This window comes from Thermobia domestica, chromosome 2 (assembly GCF_964235325.1).
Source record: "Thermobia domestica chromosome 2, izTheDome1.hap1.1, whole genome shotgun sequence".
In the NCBI taxonomy this organism is placed as follows: Eukaryota; Metazoa; Arthropoda; class Insecta; order Zygentoma; family Lepismatidae; genus Thermobia; species Thermobia domestica.
Genome location: NC_137455.1, coordinates 336201095 through 336222893, shown reverse-complemented (window position 1 = coordinate 336222893; position 21799 = coordinate 336201095). Strand labels below are relative to the sequence as shown.

The following is a 21799-nucleotide window of genomic DNA, read 5'->3' as shown; positions in this document are numbered from 1 at the left end:
ATTAATGAGAAAGAAATCAAAGGAACACAATTTTAACTATTGCAGAATTTCTGTACCTCTTTAGGCTATTCAAATGGATTAACAAGAAAGCAAGCAACTATATGCCATATTAACTAGCTGAGAATTATATGTCATCTTGTATTATTTAAGCAAAACGAAGGGCTAAATTTGAGAAAGCGAACATGGACCATTTTACTCAAATTTGGTTACACAGATTTATACCTTTGTATATTTGAGTGCTACAAAATTAAATAAAATGGCCATTCTCCGTTTTCTTCTGTAGAACATTCAATTTTATTCCTTCGTTTATTTTAGTAGTACAAAACTGAATAGGTCACCCAAATTTATTCCTCCTTCGGTTTCTCTTTTTTGTTGGTACATAAGAAAATAGTCCATCCAAATTTTATTTGTTCTTCACTGCTTTTTCTTATTTTGCTTGGTACAATACTAAATATTACTTCATTTATTTCATTAGTACAAAATGTTAGTTCTTTCCTTTTTTCTTCTTGCTACAAAATTGAATAACCACTCAAATTTATCCCTTTGTTTGTTTAAATAGTACAACATGGTCTAGAAATTCTGAGCTAGTTAAAAATGTCATTTCTTCGCTTTTTGTGGTTATTACAAATTTATTCCTTTGTTTATTTGGGTAGCTTTTTTCTGTTTGGTAGAAATATTACAAAAAACGCATAAAAATCTAAGCCTGTTATAAAGGGTTCTCGTTGGAACAAAAGGAAATAGGAATGGTAAAAAATGTATAAAATGGTCCTTCTTCGCTTTTTTTTCGAATGAGTACAAAAATAAAATAGACCACCCAAATTTATTCCCTCGATTATTTGAAAAGCACCAAAAGGTATAAAATTAACCTTCTTCACTTTTTTCTGGTTCGTACAAAGCCAAATAGCTCACTCATATTTATACCTTCGTTTATTATTCTAGATTAAAATAATATAAAATTCGCAGCTAGTTAAAATGGTCCTTTTTTTCCTTTTTCTGGTTAATATAAATTTATTCCTTTCTTTGTTGAAATAATACAAAATGGTATAAGATGATCCTGCTTCGGTTTTTCAAATTAAATAGCTCACTCAAATGCATTACTTCGTTTAATTGATTTTGTGTTGACACAAATTATAAGTCCTTTGTTTATTTGAATACTCCAAAATGGTGCAATTTCTTTGTTTTTCTCGGTGGTACAAAACTAAATACTCCATTCTTTATTTGAGTAGTAAAATTCAGAGCCAGTTAAATGACTTTTCTCATTGGTACAAAATTGAATAGGTCACTTAAATTTATTCTTTCGTATATTTGATTAGTAGGAAACGTATATAAATTCTGAGCTAGTTAAAGTAGCTCTTCTTCTCTTTTCCAGTTGGTACAAAAGAAAATAATTCACCTAATCTTCGCTTCTTTTTTACTGGGATTCCTTCGTTTATTGGAGTAGTACAAAATGATATTTTTCGTTGGTACAAAATTGAATAGGTCACTCAAATTTATCCTTTCGTTTGTTTAAATAGTTAAAATGGCATATCTTTGCTTTTCTTCTGATTGGTACAAAAAATAAAATAGACCACTGAAATTTGTTCCCTCTATTATTTAAATAGCACAAAAACGGTATAAAATGACCCTTCTTTGATTTTCTTGTGATTGATACAAAAATAAAATTTCGTTTATTTGAGTAGTACAAAATTGTACAGAAATATTGAACTAGTTAAAACGGAAATTCTTCATTTTTTTCTGGTTCATACAAAGATGAATACTCCATCCAAATTTGAGTAAAATGGTCCATGTTCGCTTTCTCAAGTTTAGCCCTTCGTTTTGCTTAATCATACAAGATGACATATAATTCTCAGCTAGTTAATATGGCATATAGTTGCTTGCTTTCTTGTTAATCCATTTGAATAGCCTAAAAAGGTACAGAAATTCTGCAATAGTTAAAATTGTGTTCCTTTGATTTCTTTCTCATTAATAAAAAAGTAAATAAGCCACTGAAATTTATTCCTTCTACACTTTTTTTCTGCTTTGTACAAAATTGGATAGATCACCCAAATTTACTAAATTTGGAAACAGTACCTCAGTACTTTTTTTAAACATGTACTAGTTGATGACCAATTCCTAAATGTGGAAACACCACCTCAATATGTGTCTCAGTTGTCGAGTTATTAGGTTTTAAGTATGTTGACCTTTAACCTCGATAATCAGTATTTTGGAACTTGTAGTAATTGGTGGCCGATTACTAAATGTGGAAACAGCACCTTAATATTTTGCTCAGTTTTCGAGTTATTAGGTTTTAAGTATGTTGACTTTTGACCTCGATGATCAGTATTTTGGAACTTGTAGTAGTTGGTGGCCGATTACTAAATGTGGAAACAGCACCTCAATATTTGCTCAGTTTTCGAGTTAATAGGTTTTAAGTATGTTGACCTTTTACCTCGATGATCAGTATTTTGAAACTTGTACTAGTTGATGACCTATTACTAGATTTGGAAACAGCACCTCAATATTTGGCTCCGTTTTCGAGTTATTAGGTTTTAAGTATTTTGACCTTTGACCTCGATGGTCATTATTTTTGGAACATGTAATAGTTGATGACGTATTACTTGATTTGGAAACAGCACTTGAGTATGTGGATCCATTTTCGAGTTATTAGCTTTTAAGTATTTTGACCTTTGACCTCGATGGTCATTATTTTGGGACATGTGGTACCTGATGACCAATTACTAAATGTGGAAACAGCACCTCAATATGTGGATCCATTTTCGAGTTATTAGGTTTTAAGTATTTTGACCTTTGACCTCGATGGTCATTATTTTGGAACTTGTAGTAGTTGATGACCAATTGCTAAATGTGGAAACAGCACCTCAATACTTGGCTCCGTTTAGGAGTTATTGGGTTTTAAGTACTTTGACCTTTCACCTCGATGGTCACTATTTTGGAACTTGTACTACTTGATGACCAATTGCTAAATATTCCTTCTACACTACAGAAGGTTAAGGAAACAGAACCTTAATATGTTGCTTCGTTTACGAGTGATTGGGTTTTTAAGTGTAACACAAAGGGCGTATCCCACATAAACTATAGGACCCAGGTAAAAATAAGTATGATATTCGTACTCAGCATGGTCGAAAACCCCCATATGCCGAGTTTCATCCAAATCGGTTCAAAGAGCGTATCGAATCGCTATGTTACATAGGTATTCATTGTCTTAAAATAGGGGTTGAAAAAAGAATCTTATGTAATTTCTGCTATGGTAAAATAGGGGTTGGAAAAGTAATCATAAAAGACAACGGGTCCACCCCTAAAATGGAGGTTGTTGTGTGTTACGTAGTCTTATGCTCTGCTATGTGTTCTCACTGTAATTTCTGCTATGTTAAAATAAGGGTTGGAAAATAAGCCATACTCTTGTATTAGCTCTTCTATGTTACATAGTCTTATGCTCTGCTGTGTGTTCATAGTCCCAGTGTAATTTCTCCTGTGTTAAAATAGGGGTTGGAAACGAGTACGCCCTTGTTATGTTAGGTAGTCTTATGTTCTGCTATGTGTTCGTAATCTTATATGTTATCTGCTATGTTAAAATAGTGCTATGTGTTATCTGCTCTTCTATGTGTTCGTGATCTTATGTGTTATCTACTATGTTAAAATAGGGGTTGAAAAATATGCTCATAAAAGAGAACGAGTTCACCCATTAAAATGTGGTTATAAAAGGGAATGAATACACCCTTGTTATGTTATGTTCTCTTATGTGCTATCTAATCTTCACTGTCTCGTAGTCTCTGTCTGATGTGCTATGTTCAAATAGGGGTGGAAAATATGCTCATAAAAGTGAACGAGTTCACCCCCTAAAAAGTGCTCGTAAAAGAGAACGAGTACACCCCTAAAAAGTGCTCATAAAAGGGAATAAATTCACCCCTAAAAAGGAGGTCGTAAAAGACCGTGGGCTCACGGTGTAAGGTGCTCAATTTCTCAGGGGCTTGTGAGTTGTTCTCTTATGTTCTAGGTTGTCCTAGATCGATCCATTTTCTACTACTACTAAGATAAGACTCAGTGTACTGTAAAAACAAGTGGTATTGTACTTACCGTGGTCAACATAATACTGTCCTACAGAAGGTGTTCTATATATCCTCCTTGTTCTTCGAGACAGACAGTTATACGATGGCGTAAGAATTGTGGCAATAACGCTAGCGATTGTCGTGGTGTGGTAAATGCAGCTTATACACTCTGGCGAAGATTTTCAATGTCATACACGGGCCATGCATCTATACACGAGACTCTTCAATTAATCCCACAGGAAATAATCTAGGGTATTCAGGTCGGGTGAACGTGGAATCTGTGCTCTTCTGTTACCACAATCTATCCATATGCATGGAAATGTTCCGTTCAGATATGCTCGAATAATATGACATGAATGGGAACATACGCAATCATGCGTAAACCACATACACTGTCGTGTTCTCAGTGGCACGTCTTCAAGCAGAATAGGTAGGCCCTGGTTCAGAAACTGGAGATACGATATTGGTTGCGTTCAATCGCTGTGGTAAGAAGTGTTGTCTCACAAAGTAGTCATCAATAATACCAGCCCACACATGCAATTGGAAACGCTGATGATGCTTTGTCTCTACACTTGCATGCGGATTGTTGGATGCCCATCGATGGTCATTGTGGACAATTGTGGTGCAATCTCCTATGAATGCCTCATACAAGAACAACATCTGTGCTAGTACTTTTCTCTACGTTCCATTTAATTGCTTTGTGCCTCCTTGCACCGTCACGGTTTTTGCATCACTTATACATAATTGAATTATTCGGATGGGGTTTCCTTTGATATCTTCTTACCCGACATTCCTATTTCTCTCCGATACACAGATACTGTATTCCTACATTCCGCCTCCCATAGTATCCCTACAACGTAGGCATTGTTGCCTTTGTTCATTAACATTTGTTGCTGCATGTTCCATGTAACATCCTCTCCTACAATTTTTCAGTGTAAATTGTTCACATTTCTCTGCGTTCATTCACTTTCTTTGTGCCCCCTCTAGCGCCGCCACTGTTTCGCCATCACTTATGCATAATTGGTTTCTTCGAATGGGGTTTCCTTTGATATCTTTTGACCCGATATTTGTATTTCTCTCCGTTCTTACGATATTGCAAATTGCCGCCTATGAAGGCGACATTTCAGATGTCTCTAGCTTCCAAACAAAGCCGCATTTACCCAATATTCATATGACATTTTTTGCTTCTTTTTTACGTGTAGATTCCCCTCCCAAATTTTCCGTCATTGATGCATGACTAACCTGCATAACATGTTTCTCTCTTTGATGTGACGATAAGTTATGTGGTTCATACCAGGAGCTGTGTTGCGTTTGCGGTTTAGGATGGAAGCGATATCACATGGAGAAATTGGAGCTGTGACAGGATTGTCGTCTAGAAGAATGTGTGCTGCACTGGATTAGATATGGAGATGATAAATTCAAGCGATAATTAGGATGTCTTTGAACAAAATCATGTGGAAACGGGGAGGCGGTAGTTTGCAAATGGTCTGCAAAGGCGTTTGCTTTCTCTTCGTCTGTGTGTAAGTTGGTTATCAACCAACAGTGCAAATCCTCAATATTTTGCAATGTTATAATAAGTAATCAAAGGAGTTGATGTATGGAGTCGCAGAGGAACAGTGAGCTCCGGATTCAACGTTTCGGCCGTTGGCCTCATTTCGCAGCGATAGCTATTTATGGGGTGTTGTTCCGGGACCTAGAGCGTTGGGGTTGCTTATTCAAGTTGGTGCAAGCTTTCGTTTCCTGGTTTCCACTGCAGTACACACACTTGCTTGGCTGGTATATTTCGTTGTTGGATGCGAATTGTATGCTTGGCGGCTCTCACCTCAATGGTAAAGGTGGCGGCGACTTCAATGATTCCAATCGATGTTTCTTTTAATAGATGAGGGCACCATGAGTGAGAAGATCATCAATAGTGTTTTGAGAATTAGTTACAACTCGAACCGCATTAGTAACTCCTTTGTCGCATTTAATACCAGGCCATTTTAGAATGGAGTGTCCCTAAATAGTGAGTTCTTCCATGACCTCATCGTCTGTTAGAGAAGTGTCAACCTCTCGGATGACAACCGAGAAAGCCAGTTTTTTACGTGGTGGCGGTGCTTGTCTATATGTCTTAGGTCCGAGGTGCTTTAACCAAAGATTTTAAAGCTGCACTTATTTCACACGGTGGTTAAGAAAGTAGAAACGAATGATTTAAAAACGATTTGCGAGTCGCGAACAATTTGTGCTACAGAGGCACGTGGTAGATATTTTACCCATTGGAAGGCTAGTTTGGTATTTTCAAACTTAGTGTCAAAATTGTTAAGTAGAAAGGAATACAGGCCCGGTTTGGAAGCATTCTCAAGAGGTAGAAATTCTTTGTCGTCATCTAGATTCATTGAACTAACAGATTGTTCGGAGTCACTCACAGTGTGATGATGTTTAAACAGCGGTTGATAAGAAGTGGTGTTAGTTCTATCCGGAGCGAAGAGCGGCATATAGCAGTATTCTTGCCTTGAGATGCAGTTTTTTGCCTGCGGTTGGCCCTCTTACCTACCGAGGTAGCTGGAAACACAGACCTGGAGGTGGCTGGGGTAGATCCGGATGGCCACCTGATGCCATCTAGTAAGATGTAGATGAGATTGACAATGAAAATGAGATGAAATGAAGAGTGAAAGCTGTAAAAGAGGTCCTCGATCGGATGAAACCCTCTGAACCCTCTCCACATCACTTGGCTCTAAATTCAGATGTATCTGATCTGTGTTCACAGAAGAAAAAATGAAATGAAATCTTTAAGTTTTACGTCCCACGGTTATGCCGGTTAAGCTAAAGGAGACGGTGATGATGAGAGATCAGTGAAATGGATGAAGAAAGTGGGAGGAAACGGGAGAACCCCGAGAAAACCCACGAGCATGGTGTTTGTCCACCACAAAGTCCACACGGCGCGAGCTGGGATCGAACCAGGGACCCCAAGCACCGAAGGTGTGTGTTCATAGAAGAGTAATAATCTGAATATAGACTTGGCACCTAAATTACTCGCTGAGAAAGCCAAGGACGGGTAAGTATGAACACTAAGGATACTTTTGCAAGCCAACTGCAAGTAGCAGCCACCCAAAGGGTACCGCACTTTATATCGGGTAGTGGGTTAGAATTAATAGCTAGGAATGGAGAACGATGGGTGGGTTACGATAGTTTTATTCAACTTTATTATACAGTATATTTTACATACTGTTAATAACCAAATAATCATTCATCATAAACGGGAGATAATTACAGTGCAAAGTTGTGGACATTATGGTTACTAACTATAATCATTATTGAGGTGGAATGGAAGGAATGTGGTTACGTACGCTAGACTGCAAATCAACAGGTTGAGTAAGACAAATGTGGGTTATCATCTGATTTGGGGCAAGGGGGCGCGGTGGCTCAGTGGTAGAGCGTTCACCTCTGGTGCCTGGGGTCCCGGGTTCGATTCCAGCCCCCGCCAAGTGAACTTTGTGGTGGACAAACACCGTGCTCGTGGGTTTTCTCGGGGTTCTCCCGTTTCCTCACACTTTGTTCATTCCACCATTTCACTCATCTCTCATCATCACCGTCTCCTTTAGCCTAACCGGCATAACTGTGGGATGTAAAACTTAAAGATTTCATTTCATTTTTTGATTTGGGGCAGTTCCGAGTCTAATGATAACAATTGAAGAGCTCAATTCCAGAAGTGCCTAAGCCAAAAAAGTAAGTATTTCAGGAGACGATGTTTTTGTGTGTGTTTCCATCATTCTATTTCTGTGAAAGAAAAGTAAACTATATAAGAGAAAATTGTAATTGTCTACTTCTATAGCAAGAGTTTTATAAGTGTTTTAGGCATGAATTAGGAAATAACTTCAGAGAATACTGTTGACTAAAGACATTTTGGAAAACAACTGTTTTCTTTTACCTACAATCAATTTGATTTATGGAGTTTTGGCACGAAACTCAGTTCAACATACGAAAATGCTAAAATGGAACTTAGTAGAACCAATATCTCAAAATTGGCAAAAAAATGACTTATTCTCTTTTTTAATCCACCCCATCAATTGGAAGCCCTGGTAGAACAATAGAATGACAATGCAAACAATGGAATGATGCATGGTGGGGCTGCATCGGTGATGAAATCAATGATGAGGATGAGATCGGAGATATTGGGAAGGGAGTAGTGGTACAGTGTAAAAAGAAGTGAGAGAAGAGAGTGGCGGAGTGAAGTCTGGGGTGTAATGAGAGCACAGTGATACATTGTATCCAAATCATAGGATAGAGGGGTGAAATCTTTGTGAGGTGTAGCGGAGACGTAACATTTCCAGGTGGTAAAAGATATGTGGAAAGGGTGTTTGGTTGTAAGGATTTCCGATAGGACTGCTAAGGCTAATGCGAAAAGCAAGACGGAGAGCATGTTCCAAGATTTGCAATCGAGCATAGAATGATGGGGCGGCCGAGATCCGGGCAAAAAAGCCATAAGTGAGCATGGGACGTAAGACCATTTTATATGTAGTAAAGTGTTCGGCAGTGAGACAAAGGTGGTACTGGTCAAGCCACGCAGGAAGTTGGGTTGATTATATGCTTCCTTACAAATGGTCTTGAGATGAGGCGACCATTTGAGATGTCGGTCAAAGTTGATGCCAAGATAGGTCACTGTATTCTATGGTTGCAATAGAACGTGATCGACATGAAAGTGGAGATTAGGCTCATTCAGGTACACTTTACATCGTTTTCCTTTCGGAAGTAAAATGATAGATTGTATCTTATTGGCGTTGGATTTGAGGAGCCAGTGTCTGCATCATTAGAGAAAAGTATTGATGGCTGTATGTAATATACGATTAATCTATTGAACGGTAGGGGCAACAGCAAGAAACGCCGTATCGTCAGCGTATTGATAGATTGGGAGGAAGAGGAGCAATGTCAGCCACATAAAGGGGATAGGGAGGAGAGAGAGTGATGTACTTTAGGGAACGCCTGAATTAAGAAAAAGGGGATGTGATAAGTGGTTGTTGATGGAAACATAGCCGAAGGGGCAAGTGAGAAAATGAAAAATAAAGTGGAAAAATGAAATGATATCTTTGAATTTTACGTCCCATGGTTATGCCGGGTAGGCTAAAGGAGACGGGAAAAATAAAGTGGATATATCAGATAGAAGGATCAAAGGAAAAGAGTTTATAGATTAAACTAACATGCCGAACTTTGTCAAATGCTTTTTCTAAATCAAATAGGACTAGACAGGATGGTTAATTGTAGTTAAACTGATTGGTGATGTGAGTGATTAGGGGAAGGAGTTTGTCATTGATACTGAATTGGGGGTCTGTTGTTTCTTGGCGCAAAGCATTACAGGAGATACGCCAGTCTAGTCGTTTGCGGGCTACTATGTAGTTCTGTACCGTACGTTGGAATTGACGATGGAGAAGAAGAAATCGGCGGTCATTTGTGCGACGAAACTCTGTTAAATACTCGTGTGAGTGTGAGAGAAGATCGAGGGCGCGTGCTGGTAGACGAGGTCTAGACAATTCGCTGGCACATTTAGTAACTGCGTACTCCGTAGCATGAGAGACTATGTCAGTCAGAGTATGTCAGAAAGGTTCAATACATGCAACTGTTGTGAGAGTAGGTGCAGTTGCCGGCAGATATTTGTTGATATAAGTGCTTTACTGATCCCACTGAGCTTTGCTAAAGTTATATTTGGGTGTGCCTGGTTATGCGGATGCAGTGGATTTCAGACGTGGAGTTATAGAGAGAAGTATTGGGAGATAATCACTACCTATGGCACCAAGGACATCAATAGTAGTAAGTGGTAACAGATTATTGGAGATGATTGCTACGTAGGGACTAGTGCCACTTTCCTGACGAGTAGAATGTGGTAACTGCAGTAGGAACTATGAGTAGTTTAGAGAAAATCTTGAAAGCGTTCTGAGCTGCTGTACGAGAATGGTAGTTGATATCTGCTAATAAAATGTATGTTCTGAAGTTGAAATCTAGATACGTTAGAAAGCGATACGGAAGCGGTTGGGTAGATCGAACATAGACGGTGGCAATGGTAATGGTATTTCCTGGAAAGTACAGCGTCAATATGACATGTTCGGGATATTGTTCGGGAGAAGGTGGTATGATATGGCGCCGTGGAAGAGAGTGCTTAATGGCTAGTGTTGCACCACCACGTGCGATGTTTTCTGGCAGATCAGAGCGTATGAGATGATAACGTGGAAGATTGAAGCTGTCAGATTGTTTTAGAAATGTTTCATTAAGTAGAATGGTATCTGCTTTGTGCTGAGTTGCTAATGTTTCTAAGAGAACTCGCTTGGTAGGTAGTGAACGAATATTGCAGAATAGCAATGCAATAGTCTTCCTTCTCTTATCTGTACTATTCATGATGGGTGTCAGTATGGAAATGGAAGTAGGTAGATAGTCCAGCATATGTAGCTGCCATGTGAAGCTGGTTTATATCGAAGGCGGCTTTCGTTGCATGGTTTAGAATAGCCTCACGCTGGTACGGAAAGGCATTTTGAAGAACTATAGTGATGAACTTCAAAATATTTTCCACAGTAGGTGGGGTAAGAAGGATGTTTGCGTGGTCGCTGAGATGCCGGTTTGACGTGATGAGACATGGATACGTAGAGGTACAACAGTCTCGGATTTATCTGGAAGTGGTTTAGGTTTGGCCTTACACTTGTAGGAATAAGTTGGATGTTCCCCGTCACAAGTGTTGCATCTGGAAGGTTCGTTGAGCTTTGGACACTCTTTTGGTCTATGATCTCCTCTGCAATGGGAGCAGACGGAAGGAGTTGTGCATTTGTTTGTTGGATGCGTATTATAAGTTAATCAATTTTCACACCGTAGTGAGAGAGGCGGAGATGTGAGCCTCCACCCGATGATGGCAACGGTAAATGTATACACCGTTATTTAGAAGATCGTCTACCAGTGCTGGATCATATGTTAGAAGTGTGACTATGTATGTAGGGCCATTAGCATTCTCAATACGGAGAGCTCTAGTAGGTTGAATCCCATCCTGCTTTAGTTCCTCTAGTATGTCTTGCTCAGTATAGGTGGGATCAACTCCACAGATAACTACAGAGAGTAATGGAGTACGCCGAGGCGGAGGTAGTGTTTTGATATGAGTTTTAAGGAGTTGAATTTTCGTGTTAACGCCATACATTGCTGCTCCAACTTTATAGATGAGATGTTTATAAAGATCGGGATTCTTTGTTTTTAGGATGATTCCGATTGATGAATTGATGAAGATCAAGTCTAGAGCAGTATCGTATTAGTTTTTAGCGAAAGAAGTTTTTTACGTTTACCGGCCCAAAGAGTTGCGTCCTTTCTACGGGAATGAAATAATTTTTTTGAGGAGTTGAGTTTAGACAAGGAATAGGTTTTGATATAGGATATACATTTTTGTTGAAGTATTTATTGATTTATGGGACATAATTCATTCTATTAGCATGAATCATCAAGTAGTTGCATATTGAACTGTCTCTAGAGGGTTACGCCCTCTCAAATGAAAGATTTTTTTAAGGCTAGCTGACAGCTAGCCACCTCTTAGAGGGGTACACCCTCTTCCAGGAAAGGAATTGAAGGACTGAGAGGAATGAATAATCATGGATGGTCTAAGTGAGGTTAGGTTATGCAGTATTTATTTATTCTTTATTAGTCATTATTCCATAAGGACATTATGATCTTTGCGATCATAATCATTCTGTAAGGTGTGACGAAAGTACAACATATATAACATATAAAACAGATATTAAATAATATGTATTATAACAAGCATTAGTAATACTAAATAGTGCAGACAAACGATTACGAAAAGGCTGAGAGATAGGAAAGTATAAGTTCTGAGCTAATAAAGTATATTGAGAAATATAAAGATTGAATTATAAAGGGCATGATGGATGAGGTGAGGTGCAAAGCACGGCACAACACTTAGGAGAAATTAGTATGACAAATGCGATTATCTTCTGCCAAGGGGCGACGCTAGGCTGATGAAGACATGGGGAGCCTTGTTAATTACAAAGGTAGTTACTGTGCACTATATGATGGGAAAAGATGCGGAAGATGATCATGCAAATGATATTCATCGAGCAGTGCAAGGTCCGGATGATCAGGGGGAAGTGTGTAACAATAAAGTGTAAAGAGGAGGTGTAACGGTGTGTGATAGTAACGAGAGCGACATGGATGAAGTGCTAGGTAGTGCATAGTCTCAAGAAGAAGAGGCTGATGATTAGCATAACGTCCAGTAATAAACTTGAGGCAGAGTGATTCAAGGTGAAATTTGAGAATCGGGAAGGAGATGAGAGTGTACAGATCACGAGTAGGGCTAGGCAGAGAAATGCGAAAAGCGATACGGAAAGCATGTCGTTCGAAAATGTCCAGCTGTTTATAGTAGGAGAGTGGAGCGGAGATCCACGCAGGAAAGCCATAGGTTAGGACTGGTCGGAGGAACGCTTTGTAAGTATTCAGTACGAGATGTGAAGATAGTCCCCAGGTAGTACCGGTGAGTCGTTTAAGCAGATTAAGTCTATTTGTGACTTTGGCCTTGAGAGATTTGAGATGAGGTGCCCAAGTAAGATGATGATCGAAAACTATTCCAAGGTATGTGTTAGTTTTAGAAGGCTGAATGGGAGTATCGTTAACTGTTAATGAAAGTAAAGATGGATTGCGTTGAACTTTGGATCGTTGTCGAGGCGGTATGAAAATTATGCTTTGAGTTTTGCCTGCATTGATTGTTAGATTCCACTTGCGACACCAGCGTGTGAAGCGATTAAGTGCTTCCTGAAGAGAGATATTAATCTGTTGGATGGTGCGGCAGAGAGCAAGAAAAGCTGTATCGTCTGCGTACTGAAACAGGTGGATATTGTGAGGCAAGTCTGGAAAATCTGCTACAAAAAGAATATACAGCAGAGGCGATAAGGCGGACCCTTGAGGTACACCACACATGAGGAAAACAGGGTGCGAGAGTGAATCATTGATTGCTACATATGACAAACGGCAGGTGAGATAATGGTAGATGAGACGGATATATGTGACAGGAAGTTTCAGCTTAGTAAGTTTGTAGATGAGAGCTATATGCCAGATTTTATCAAAGGCTTTCTCGAGATCAAAGAAAATGAGACAAGATGGGTGAACAGAGTTATAGTGGTTGGTAATGAGAGTAGTAAGGCGAAGTAATTGGTCGTTTATGGTATACGAAGGTCGGAATCCAGCCTGATGAGTGGGGATTATGTTTCGAGAGGCTAAGTATGGGTGTAGGCGTTTAACAATTATCTTTCAAGTATCTTGCTGAAGGTGGGTGTTAACTGTATTGGTCTGTAGGATGAAATATCAGACGGCGGTTTATTCGGCTTGGGGAACATAAGAGTTTTGGAGACTTTCCAGTCCAGTGGATAAAAGCCAGTGCGGAGTATGAAGGTGTAGATTAATGAAAGAAGAGTGGGTAATGAAAGGGGACTTTCGTTTACATGGCGATAAGTAATACCATCAAAACCTGGAGCGGTATTACGTTTTCGCCGAACGACAGAAGCAATCTCCTCCAATGTAATGGGAGTGGTGAGTGCGTGGGTAGGTAATGTATGAGTATCATCTGGTTGGAGATGTGGAGACTGAGTATTAATTGTATCGGCGGGATGAGTGCGAGTAGTAGGATCTGGTGCTGGTGGAGTAAAGATAAATTGAAGGTGAGAAGCGAAAGCGTTGGCTTTGTCTTGATCAGAATGGGCAGGCGTATTATTGATAAGAATTGGATAAGGTGTCTTAGTGAATTTGCCACATAGAGCATTAAAACGTTTCCAGTATAACGTGGGATGTGCTGTGTCTGCAAGGTGATTACATGTCTTTATCCATTGACGTTGCTTGTAGGCGGTAATGTAATTGCGAACGGTCCGTTGGAGTTGGTGATGAAGACGTAAGGTAGCAGGATTTCTAGTTTGCAGATATTCTCGATAGCATTGACGTGAACGACGTACCATAGCAAGGTATTGAGGTGGTAACTTAGGCCGAAAAGGTATGGACTCAGTTTGTGGAATATAGAGTGTGGAGGTCTGTTGAATAGCGGTGGTTAGAGCATCAACCTGGGTAGTAAGTTCGTCGGAAGTGGTAGGTGAATGATATGGTTCGATGGCTGAAGAAAGGTAAGTGCGATAATTATCCCAGTTTGCTTTATCATAGCGTGGAGAAAAACGAGGTGATCGTGCAGTTGGCGAGTAAGCAAGACCAGTATGGTAAGTAAGTTTAATTGGGGCGTGATCACTGCCAAGCAAATCCAGGACTGTAACTGTGCAATGCGTAACTATTGTATTCGAAGTGATTGCTACATCGGGTGTGGTATTAGAAGCTGGGCGAGTGGGTGAAGGTAAGTCAAGTAGAACACCAGTAGTGTTGGTCAGTATGAAATCTTGGAAGTGTGTACGCTCCTGATCAGTGCGACTATGCATATTAATATCTGCGAGAATAATGAAGTGCTTATAGGTGTTGGAGATATGAGAGAAGAAATCGTATGGTATGGGTACGCCGGGCCGGATGTAAATAGTAGCAAGAGTGATAGCAATGGATTTAAAGTAAAAAGTAGTAATAACATATTCTGGTATGTTTAGTACAGGGCTAGTATGCTGTCTGAAAGGAAGATGATGCTGGAAACCTATGGCAGCTCCGCCGTTTGCCCGTAACGCAGGTAAGAGGTTATCGTGTCGGAGTAAAGTGAAATTTGGAATTCTGCACTGTGTGGACGGAGTGAGGAAAGTTTCGTTCAAGAGAAATGCGGTAACCTCTTGAAATGCGGTAAATATGTTCTTCTAGTAAAAGTGCTTGGAAAAGTACATTGTTTTTCGGAAGAGAACGGATATTCAAGAACAAAAAACCCAAATCCATGATTAGCAGAATGTTACACTGATGTTTCAAGTGGAGTAGTATGAATGTGAACATAGTTGTTAGAATATGTGGCGTAAAGAGCTACATTAAAAGTCGATTTGGCTGCTAGAGTGAGCTGTTGAAGGATGTGCGGACGATGAAAAGGATGAATGTTTTGAAGTGCAAGGGTAATAAATTCTAGCAATTTACCAATGGTAACTGGATCATTGATAGTAGTCTCCGTGTTTGTGGAAGTAGACTGCGTTCGTAACGGAACCACTAGTTCTGGATGTGCTTCGTCCGGTGTAGGTTTGCGTTTACATTTATAACTGTAGGCAGGATGGCGTTCTGCGCAGGTGGAGCATTGGGGTGGAAGCTGCATGTTTGGACAAACTCTAGTGAGATGTGATCCAGAGCAGTACCCACAAACTGTAGGGTTTGTGCAATTTACAGTTGCATGATTGTTATAGGTCTGGCACTTTTCGCAACGGAGTGGTAAAGGCGGAGAAGAGCGAGAAGGCTCAACTCGATGTTTTCTCTTGTAAATGAATGCACCATTAGTGAGCAGGAAATCTATCGTATCTTGAGACATAGTCAGCACCCGTGCCATGTAAGTGGGGCCAGTATTGTTGCGTATGCGAATTACTCTGTCTATGGTGTGCCCTTCCTGTTTTAGTTCCTCGAGTATTTCCTCGTCAGATTACGAGGGATCAACTCCTCGGATAACCACAGATAGCAGCGGAGAGCGTTTGGGTGGAGGAACTTGCTTACGGCGAGCGGTGTTGAGAGAAACCAGTGTGGAATTTTTGCCGAATATCTCAAAGGAGGCCTTATTTCGGACGGTAGTTAAGAAATTGGCATCGGTGGATTTGAAAATGAAACCATTGCGTGTCTTGACGACTTCGGTAATGGGAATATTGGGAAGGTATTTACGGAGTTGCAGAATGATAAACTTTTCGTTTGTGAACTTGGCGTCAAAATTTTGCAGTAAGAAGCAATGAAGTGATGGAGAAGTAGGATGAGATGATGAGGATGGTCGGCGTGCAGTTGGTGTAACATCGGCTTCCATGTCTGATTAAACTGAAGCGTTATCGATATGTTGTTTCTTGGCGGGAGGCGAGTTCTTGACCCTATCAGAGTATTTTGTTTGGCTCCGTGGAGATTGGATCTAGATCTGTTAGAAGCAGTTGACACAGTGGAGGCATTCGAGCGTTCTGAAGCCCGTCGCTGCCTTTCAACATAGTCCTTCCGCTTCTCCACCTTTGTGGAGGGAGCAGATGGGCTAGCGAAGACTGGGGGTAATCCTCCATGCCTGCATTCCAGAGGTAATCCACTGACTGAGCCTGGGTCGATCATCGTAAAGACCAATTGCTGCCACAAGCCTTGTATTTGCGCACAAACCGATGTAATGAGAGTGACAATGAAATGTATTGATGTAAAGGTGGGACAACCCGTTCAGATAGTTGTCCAGGGGGAGCAAGTCCCCTATCTCGATCTGTAGAACCGGCTGCCCTTGGCTAGATCAGTCTGACAGACGGTTCGCCACGACAGAGACAGAGAAAGAGCTCAGGAACAGGAAAAGGAAGGATTTTCTAAAAAATCGTCACTGTTTACTCAGTGGCGCTTCAGAGCAGGCTCTGGGTGAGTATGAAATGAAAGAAGTTCCTTTTCTTAATTTAATCTAGTGTGTCAATTTTACATCTTCGGGCGTTTGTAGCAAATCTGATAATTCTTTTCTTAATACGCAAATTAATTGGGCACAAGCTCTTTCCCGTGCTCACATTATTATTTTGCAAAAAAAAGTAAAAAAAAAGTTACACACCTCTAGCCTAAGAAATAAATATTTTATTCATTGTTTTACTACGGGAATTATCAAAATGACACCTTACGGGCCTTCTAGTGATATCAATTCCTTACTGGCTGTGAATATTTGCATTGGTTTCCTTTCTTTGGTATGAGCAAAGCTTCACGTATTATAGTTGGCATTTATGCCAAGTAGCGAAAAAGTTTTGTTTTCTGTAACTGATCACAATAATATTTATTTAAACTTGTGAATAGTCTTACAAGTTACACGAGTAACAGTTGTACCACCTGATGTTATTATGTGCTAGGACATAAGTATAACAGACAAGAAAAACACATGACAGCACTACTATTCATGCATTATAGCTATTATGCAATGATTTTTATCTTTCAAACACTATTTTCATAACCTACCCTTCCCCTTGGACAGGAGCTAACGTTGTTATAGTAATCCGCGTCTGCAAAGTTATAACTCTGTATAATTTCGACTAAATAGACGATAAATAAGAAAACATGTGTTGAAATTCTTGCAGTACTAAATTGTCCACGTAAATCAGTTCCCTTTAGACTATATATTTCACGCGTCATGACACTTTCCGTTAACCGGGTATGACCCAAGTGTTCGTTAAAAGTATTCTACAGTGACATATAGTCATTTTGTTGACCAAATAGGTAATGCAATTGGGATGCAAGTGACCACCTAACATTCCCAAACAACCCAATTTATTTGCAAACTTTCTACCAACACCGCGTTTTCACTTTCAACCCAATCATTTTTCTCGGTGAACACATGCAATCAGATAAACTGGTCATAATGTTAAAGGCACTTACCACAACAGAATTTGGAAAAAGCTCGCCTCCGGTGTATTGTCCACGAGACGAGAAGTGTATTTTAAAATTTGAAACAAGATTGGAAACATGAACAATCTCGTCTCGTTTCTAACATGATAAATTTTCACGAGTCTTGTAGGCAACACAAGTTCTCCCAGGTCTTAGATTTCAAACAGTGTTTTACTGTTAAACAATTCATAGTATAAAATTAAAAATTTATAAAATGATTCTAAATAATTGATAAAATGACTCTCACGACGGTCTGACATACATCTGTATTGACTATTGGTATGTTTTTATATTCAATCTATCGAAATAGCAAATAGATAAGTAGACAGCCATTGCTTTCCGAAATGAAAAGTAGCTCTCAATCTTAGAAAGGTTTGCCATCCCTGGATTATCGGAAAGAATTTATTATATAGTTTAGTTTCAACTCTATACAGAAGTTCCTTTTGATGTTCATAGTAGATACAATGTTAGTACAATTTCATAGAATTTCCAAAAATAAATAATCATAGATGCTAAATCAAGATACTAAATCAATTTAATCTTACTCTCAAACTAAATGGGTAAACGTGCTGCTTGAGACAAACAACTTCAGAGAAAAAATCTGGACGGGGAGAAAGTTCTCGGATTAACAACATCATTACAGATTATTGTAACTCTCCAGAGAACAGCCTGAGAAAAACATTTGCAATAATTGAGTAAACGTTTGTTATGTAAAATTTTCCCCAAACTCACACGTTGATTACCAGGTGTATTTTATCGCTTTCATGCTAACATTTTAGATATTCAAAGTAGCTATTTCGTAGCTACATGGTTAATACATCCACCGGCGGTCAGGGAAGGGGGAAGTCATGATTTTATTACCAATTTAACATAATGTAACTTCGACCACCCGTAAAGTTGTACGTCCAGGTCTCATATAGCCTCGATGCGAAAAAGGAAATTAAATGCTGAATCAACCAAACAGTTGCTCAGAGTCATTGTGCCAATTTACACTGGCATGTATAATTTATTGACATAAGTAATAACTACGTTAATTACAATAACAAAAAATAATAATTAGAACACACGTAATAAGAACACTAATGAAAATACCTGTAAGGAATTTGCCAAAAAGTTTTCGCAATTACGTGGTGTCATAATACAAGATATTACACGTCGACTGAGTTAAAAATTCTAATGAATGTTCGAAACAAGTATTACGATAGCTAAGATACGCATAGTCTAAGATTATAAGCCTAAATCAATATACTGAGCTTATGGAATATAACTAGGAGAAAAATGTTGCCATCGTACAAGCAAGTTCATATATGAATTTGAATTAAGTACAATTATCTTGCCTGTAACTTTCATAGTCCTTAATGCAATTTAGTAAAGTCTTAGTACAGAAAAAATATTATTCTCTAATAAAACGAATTACCCACACAGTTAAAATTTTGAATATAATAGCATAATAATTTACAATAGATGTTTATGAAATTGATTCTATAATGACAATATGATACTTTAGAATATTAATTAAGTTACAGATGTTCCATAACACTATTTTATATTTTCAGGTAAATATAAAAACAACTGCAAAAGATTTGTTGCCACAATATAGTTGTTATCCGAACTAAACCCAGGATGGGAATTCAAAACAATAAGAAAATTCTAGTGATTTGTCTGCTGTTATACTTTCTTCACAGAAACACAGCACAAAAACACATAATTACTGATATTACAACACATGAGTCATATGAGCTTCAACTGGCACATTCGATTTGGCGTTTGATTCCGAAGCTGTTCCCTGATGCTAGTACTGTTGCCATGTTATATAATCTCAATGAATGTCATACAGAATTTCTCTCTTATAACATCATGAATAAAAATGCAATTTCTACGCTGACAGTGAATCTAAACAACAACAGTAAATATTCTTCAAGTGTTTCAATGCAAAAGCCAATAATTGGTGACAAAGACGTTATATTTCTAATCACAGAAAGTGAGCAGGTTCTTACGTATTTATTAGGAGATACTGCTAGCAAGTATTATTGGAATAACAGAGCTAATTTCCTGGTTATTGATGTATCAGTGAATGGACACATTAAAGTAGACATTATTTCTCTGTTGTTAAGATTTTGGAAAGCACAAATTCTTTATGTTGCTGTGATTTCAGTAAATATTTTCATGTATAAGAACTCATCTTGTAACAATGCATCTAAGCCAGTTGCTTTCGTGTGGTCGTACAACCCTTTCTCGAACATAACGTATAAGGAAAATATAAAACTACAACAAATATCAGAAAATATTTCGATAATTCAACAAGCTTACTCAAGAAAGAAAATAAATGATCTTCACAAGTATGTATTGACTACGACTAATGTGGAAGGAAATGCTCTTCCAATATTGTCCAGAAAAGTTGATGATGCTGGTAACTACACGGAAGAAGGTTTCGTTGTGACTGTGTTCGAAGCACTGAAAAAGTATATGAACTACGAAACTAAAAGTATTGTAAACCACAGAGCTTTCAAAATTGGATACAAAGCAGAAAATGGTACTTGGTTGTATATGATGGGAAATCTTGTGAGAAAGGAAGCGGATATGGCAGGTGTGACTTTTGGGTCAATCCTTGAAAGGTATGAGGCGACTGATTTTACAGATTGTGTTTTTATTGCAAGATATGCAATTTTGGTACCTAAAGCGAAAGAATTACCAACGTGGTTGGCTTTAGTATTATTCTATAAAGCCGAAGTGTGGTACTGTATTATTAGTACTTTTTCTGTGATTCTTGTTTTTTTAATAGTACTTCCAACCGGAAGATTTGGTGAAGCTGATACTAGGAAAGGATTATGTAGAGTATTTTGTTATATTTGGTCTATTCTTTGGCAAGTATCAGTAACTCAGCCAAAGAGTAACGCAATAAGAATAACATTTTTTGTGTGGGTTTACTTTAGTCTAATCTTTGCATCATTATATCAAGGAGGTATTGTGAGTATTTTATCAATCCCCAAACGATATTCGGATATCAACACTCTTCAAGATCTTGTAGATTCTCAACTGGAAATAAGAGGCTCTAGATCGAGTAGCATGGTATTTAATGATAAATCAAACAGATTGCTGTGGACACTTCATAAGAGATTTATTATAGATGTAAAGTTTGAAAATACGGTAGCGAACTTAATACAATATGGAAATACGTCAGTTTTCATTTTAGATAATATTTTAGATTATTATGCACACAAGGCTCATAAATGTTTAAGTTGTCCTCCCCGGTTTCATATGATGAATCACAAAGGGGATATCCGTCCTCAGGCTATTGCTCTAGCCAAAGGTTCACCATTTCTTCATCGTTTCAATACTCTTATTGGAAGAATGAAACAGGCTGGATTGATCGAGAAATGGGAACAAGAAGTTGTAAAACAATCTAAGGATGACAGGAAATGTGAAAATCCTTGTGCAGCTGGTGTCGAAACAATTTCGTTGCACAAAATACACCCGTGTTTCTACATCATTTTAATTGGGTATGTAAGTGGACTGTTTGCATTTACAATTGAAATATTGATTTATCACGAAAGATGTCTGAAAAACAGGTTTTAAGGTATCCTAGTGCACTGAGGGTAACTCCATTTTTTAAGTTTTCAAGTTCTTGATATGTAACAGAATAGTATACACTGATAAAAGGATCATATTTTTTAGTTAATGTTGTTATTTTCTATGGATTGTTCTGTTTAGTAAAGGAGGTCCTCTTCGTATTGATGAACATATAATGCGTCTTAAAATAGTGAAAGTATTAAACTCAGATCATTAAAATAAAAGAATTTAAAGTGTTTAATGTCAGTTGCACAAAACATACCTCTTTGAACACTTCTGCTTCTCCCGGATACTTACCATGGCTTTATTAATGAAAATTAGAGTGAATTATGAAACATTTGAATGTTTAGACTTCTATAGATGAATGTTTTGACTTGCTAGTAGAAACGTTTTCAGAATATATTTATGCATAATATATGGATAGATTCATTCGTTTTAATCATCTAACAATATTACTACAATTCTACAAGAGTTAACATTTTACATTCAGAAGGAATATAAAATAATAGTTATATAGAAAGACAGGTATAATAGTTACACACACAGTAACATCAGTAACAAAAATACTGTTCATAAACTAATTAATGTTACACACTGTCTGTTTATAGTATACGTTTTAAGTTGAAAAATTTATAAACCTTTCAATATTAATATCCTTTACGTATAAATGAACTAAATATAATCGGTGTCAAAGAGTTGGTTCAAAT

General features: G+C 38.2%; 1 protein-coding gene across 1 annotated transcript; it reads left to right on the top strand.

Annotated features, from left to right (window-relative positions):
- The first annotated feature begins 15532 nt into the window (after positions 1-15532).
- On the top strand, positions 15533-21098 carry LOC145679546 (glutamate receptor ionotropic, delta-1-like). The gene is made up of 2 exons (XM_081750123.1): positions 15533-15804; positions 19916-21098. The coding sequence occupies exons 1-2, from the start codon at positions 15533-15535 to the stop codon at positions 21096-21098; spliced, it is 1455 nt and encodes a 484-aa protein (XP_081606249.1).
- The last annotated feature ends 701 nt before the right edge of the window (positions 21099-21799 follow it).

Bases quoted from the DNA above. Each gene is read 5' to 3' on its own strand.
- LOC145679546 (XM_081750123.1), top strand. From the start codon at position 15,533: ATGGTGTGCCCTTCCTGTTTTAGTTCCTCGAGTATTTCCTCGTCAGAT. The intron at 15,805-19,915 runs GTATTTACGGAG...AATATTGTCCAG, and splicing joins GTAATGGGAATATTGGGAAG to AAAAGTTGATGATGCTGGTA.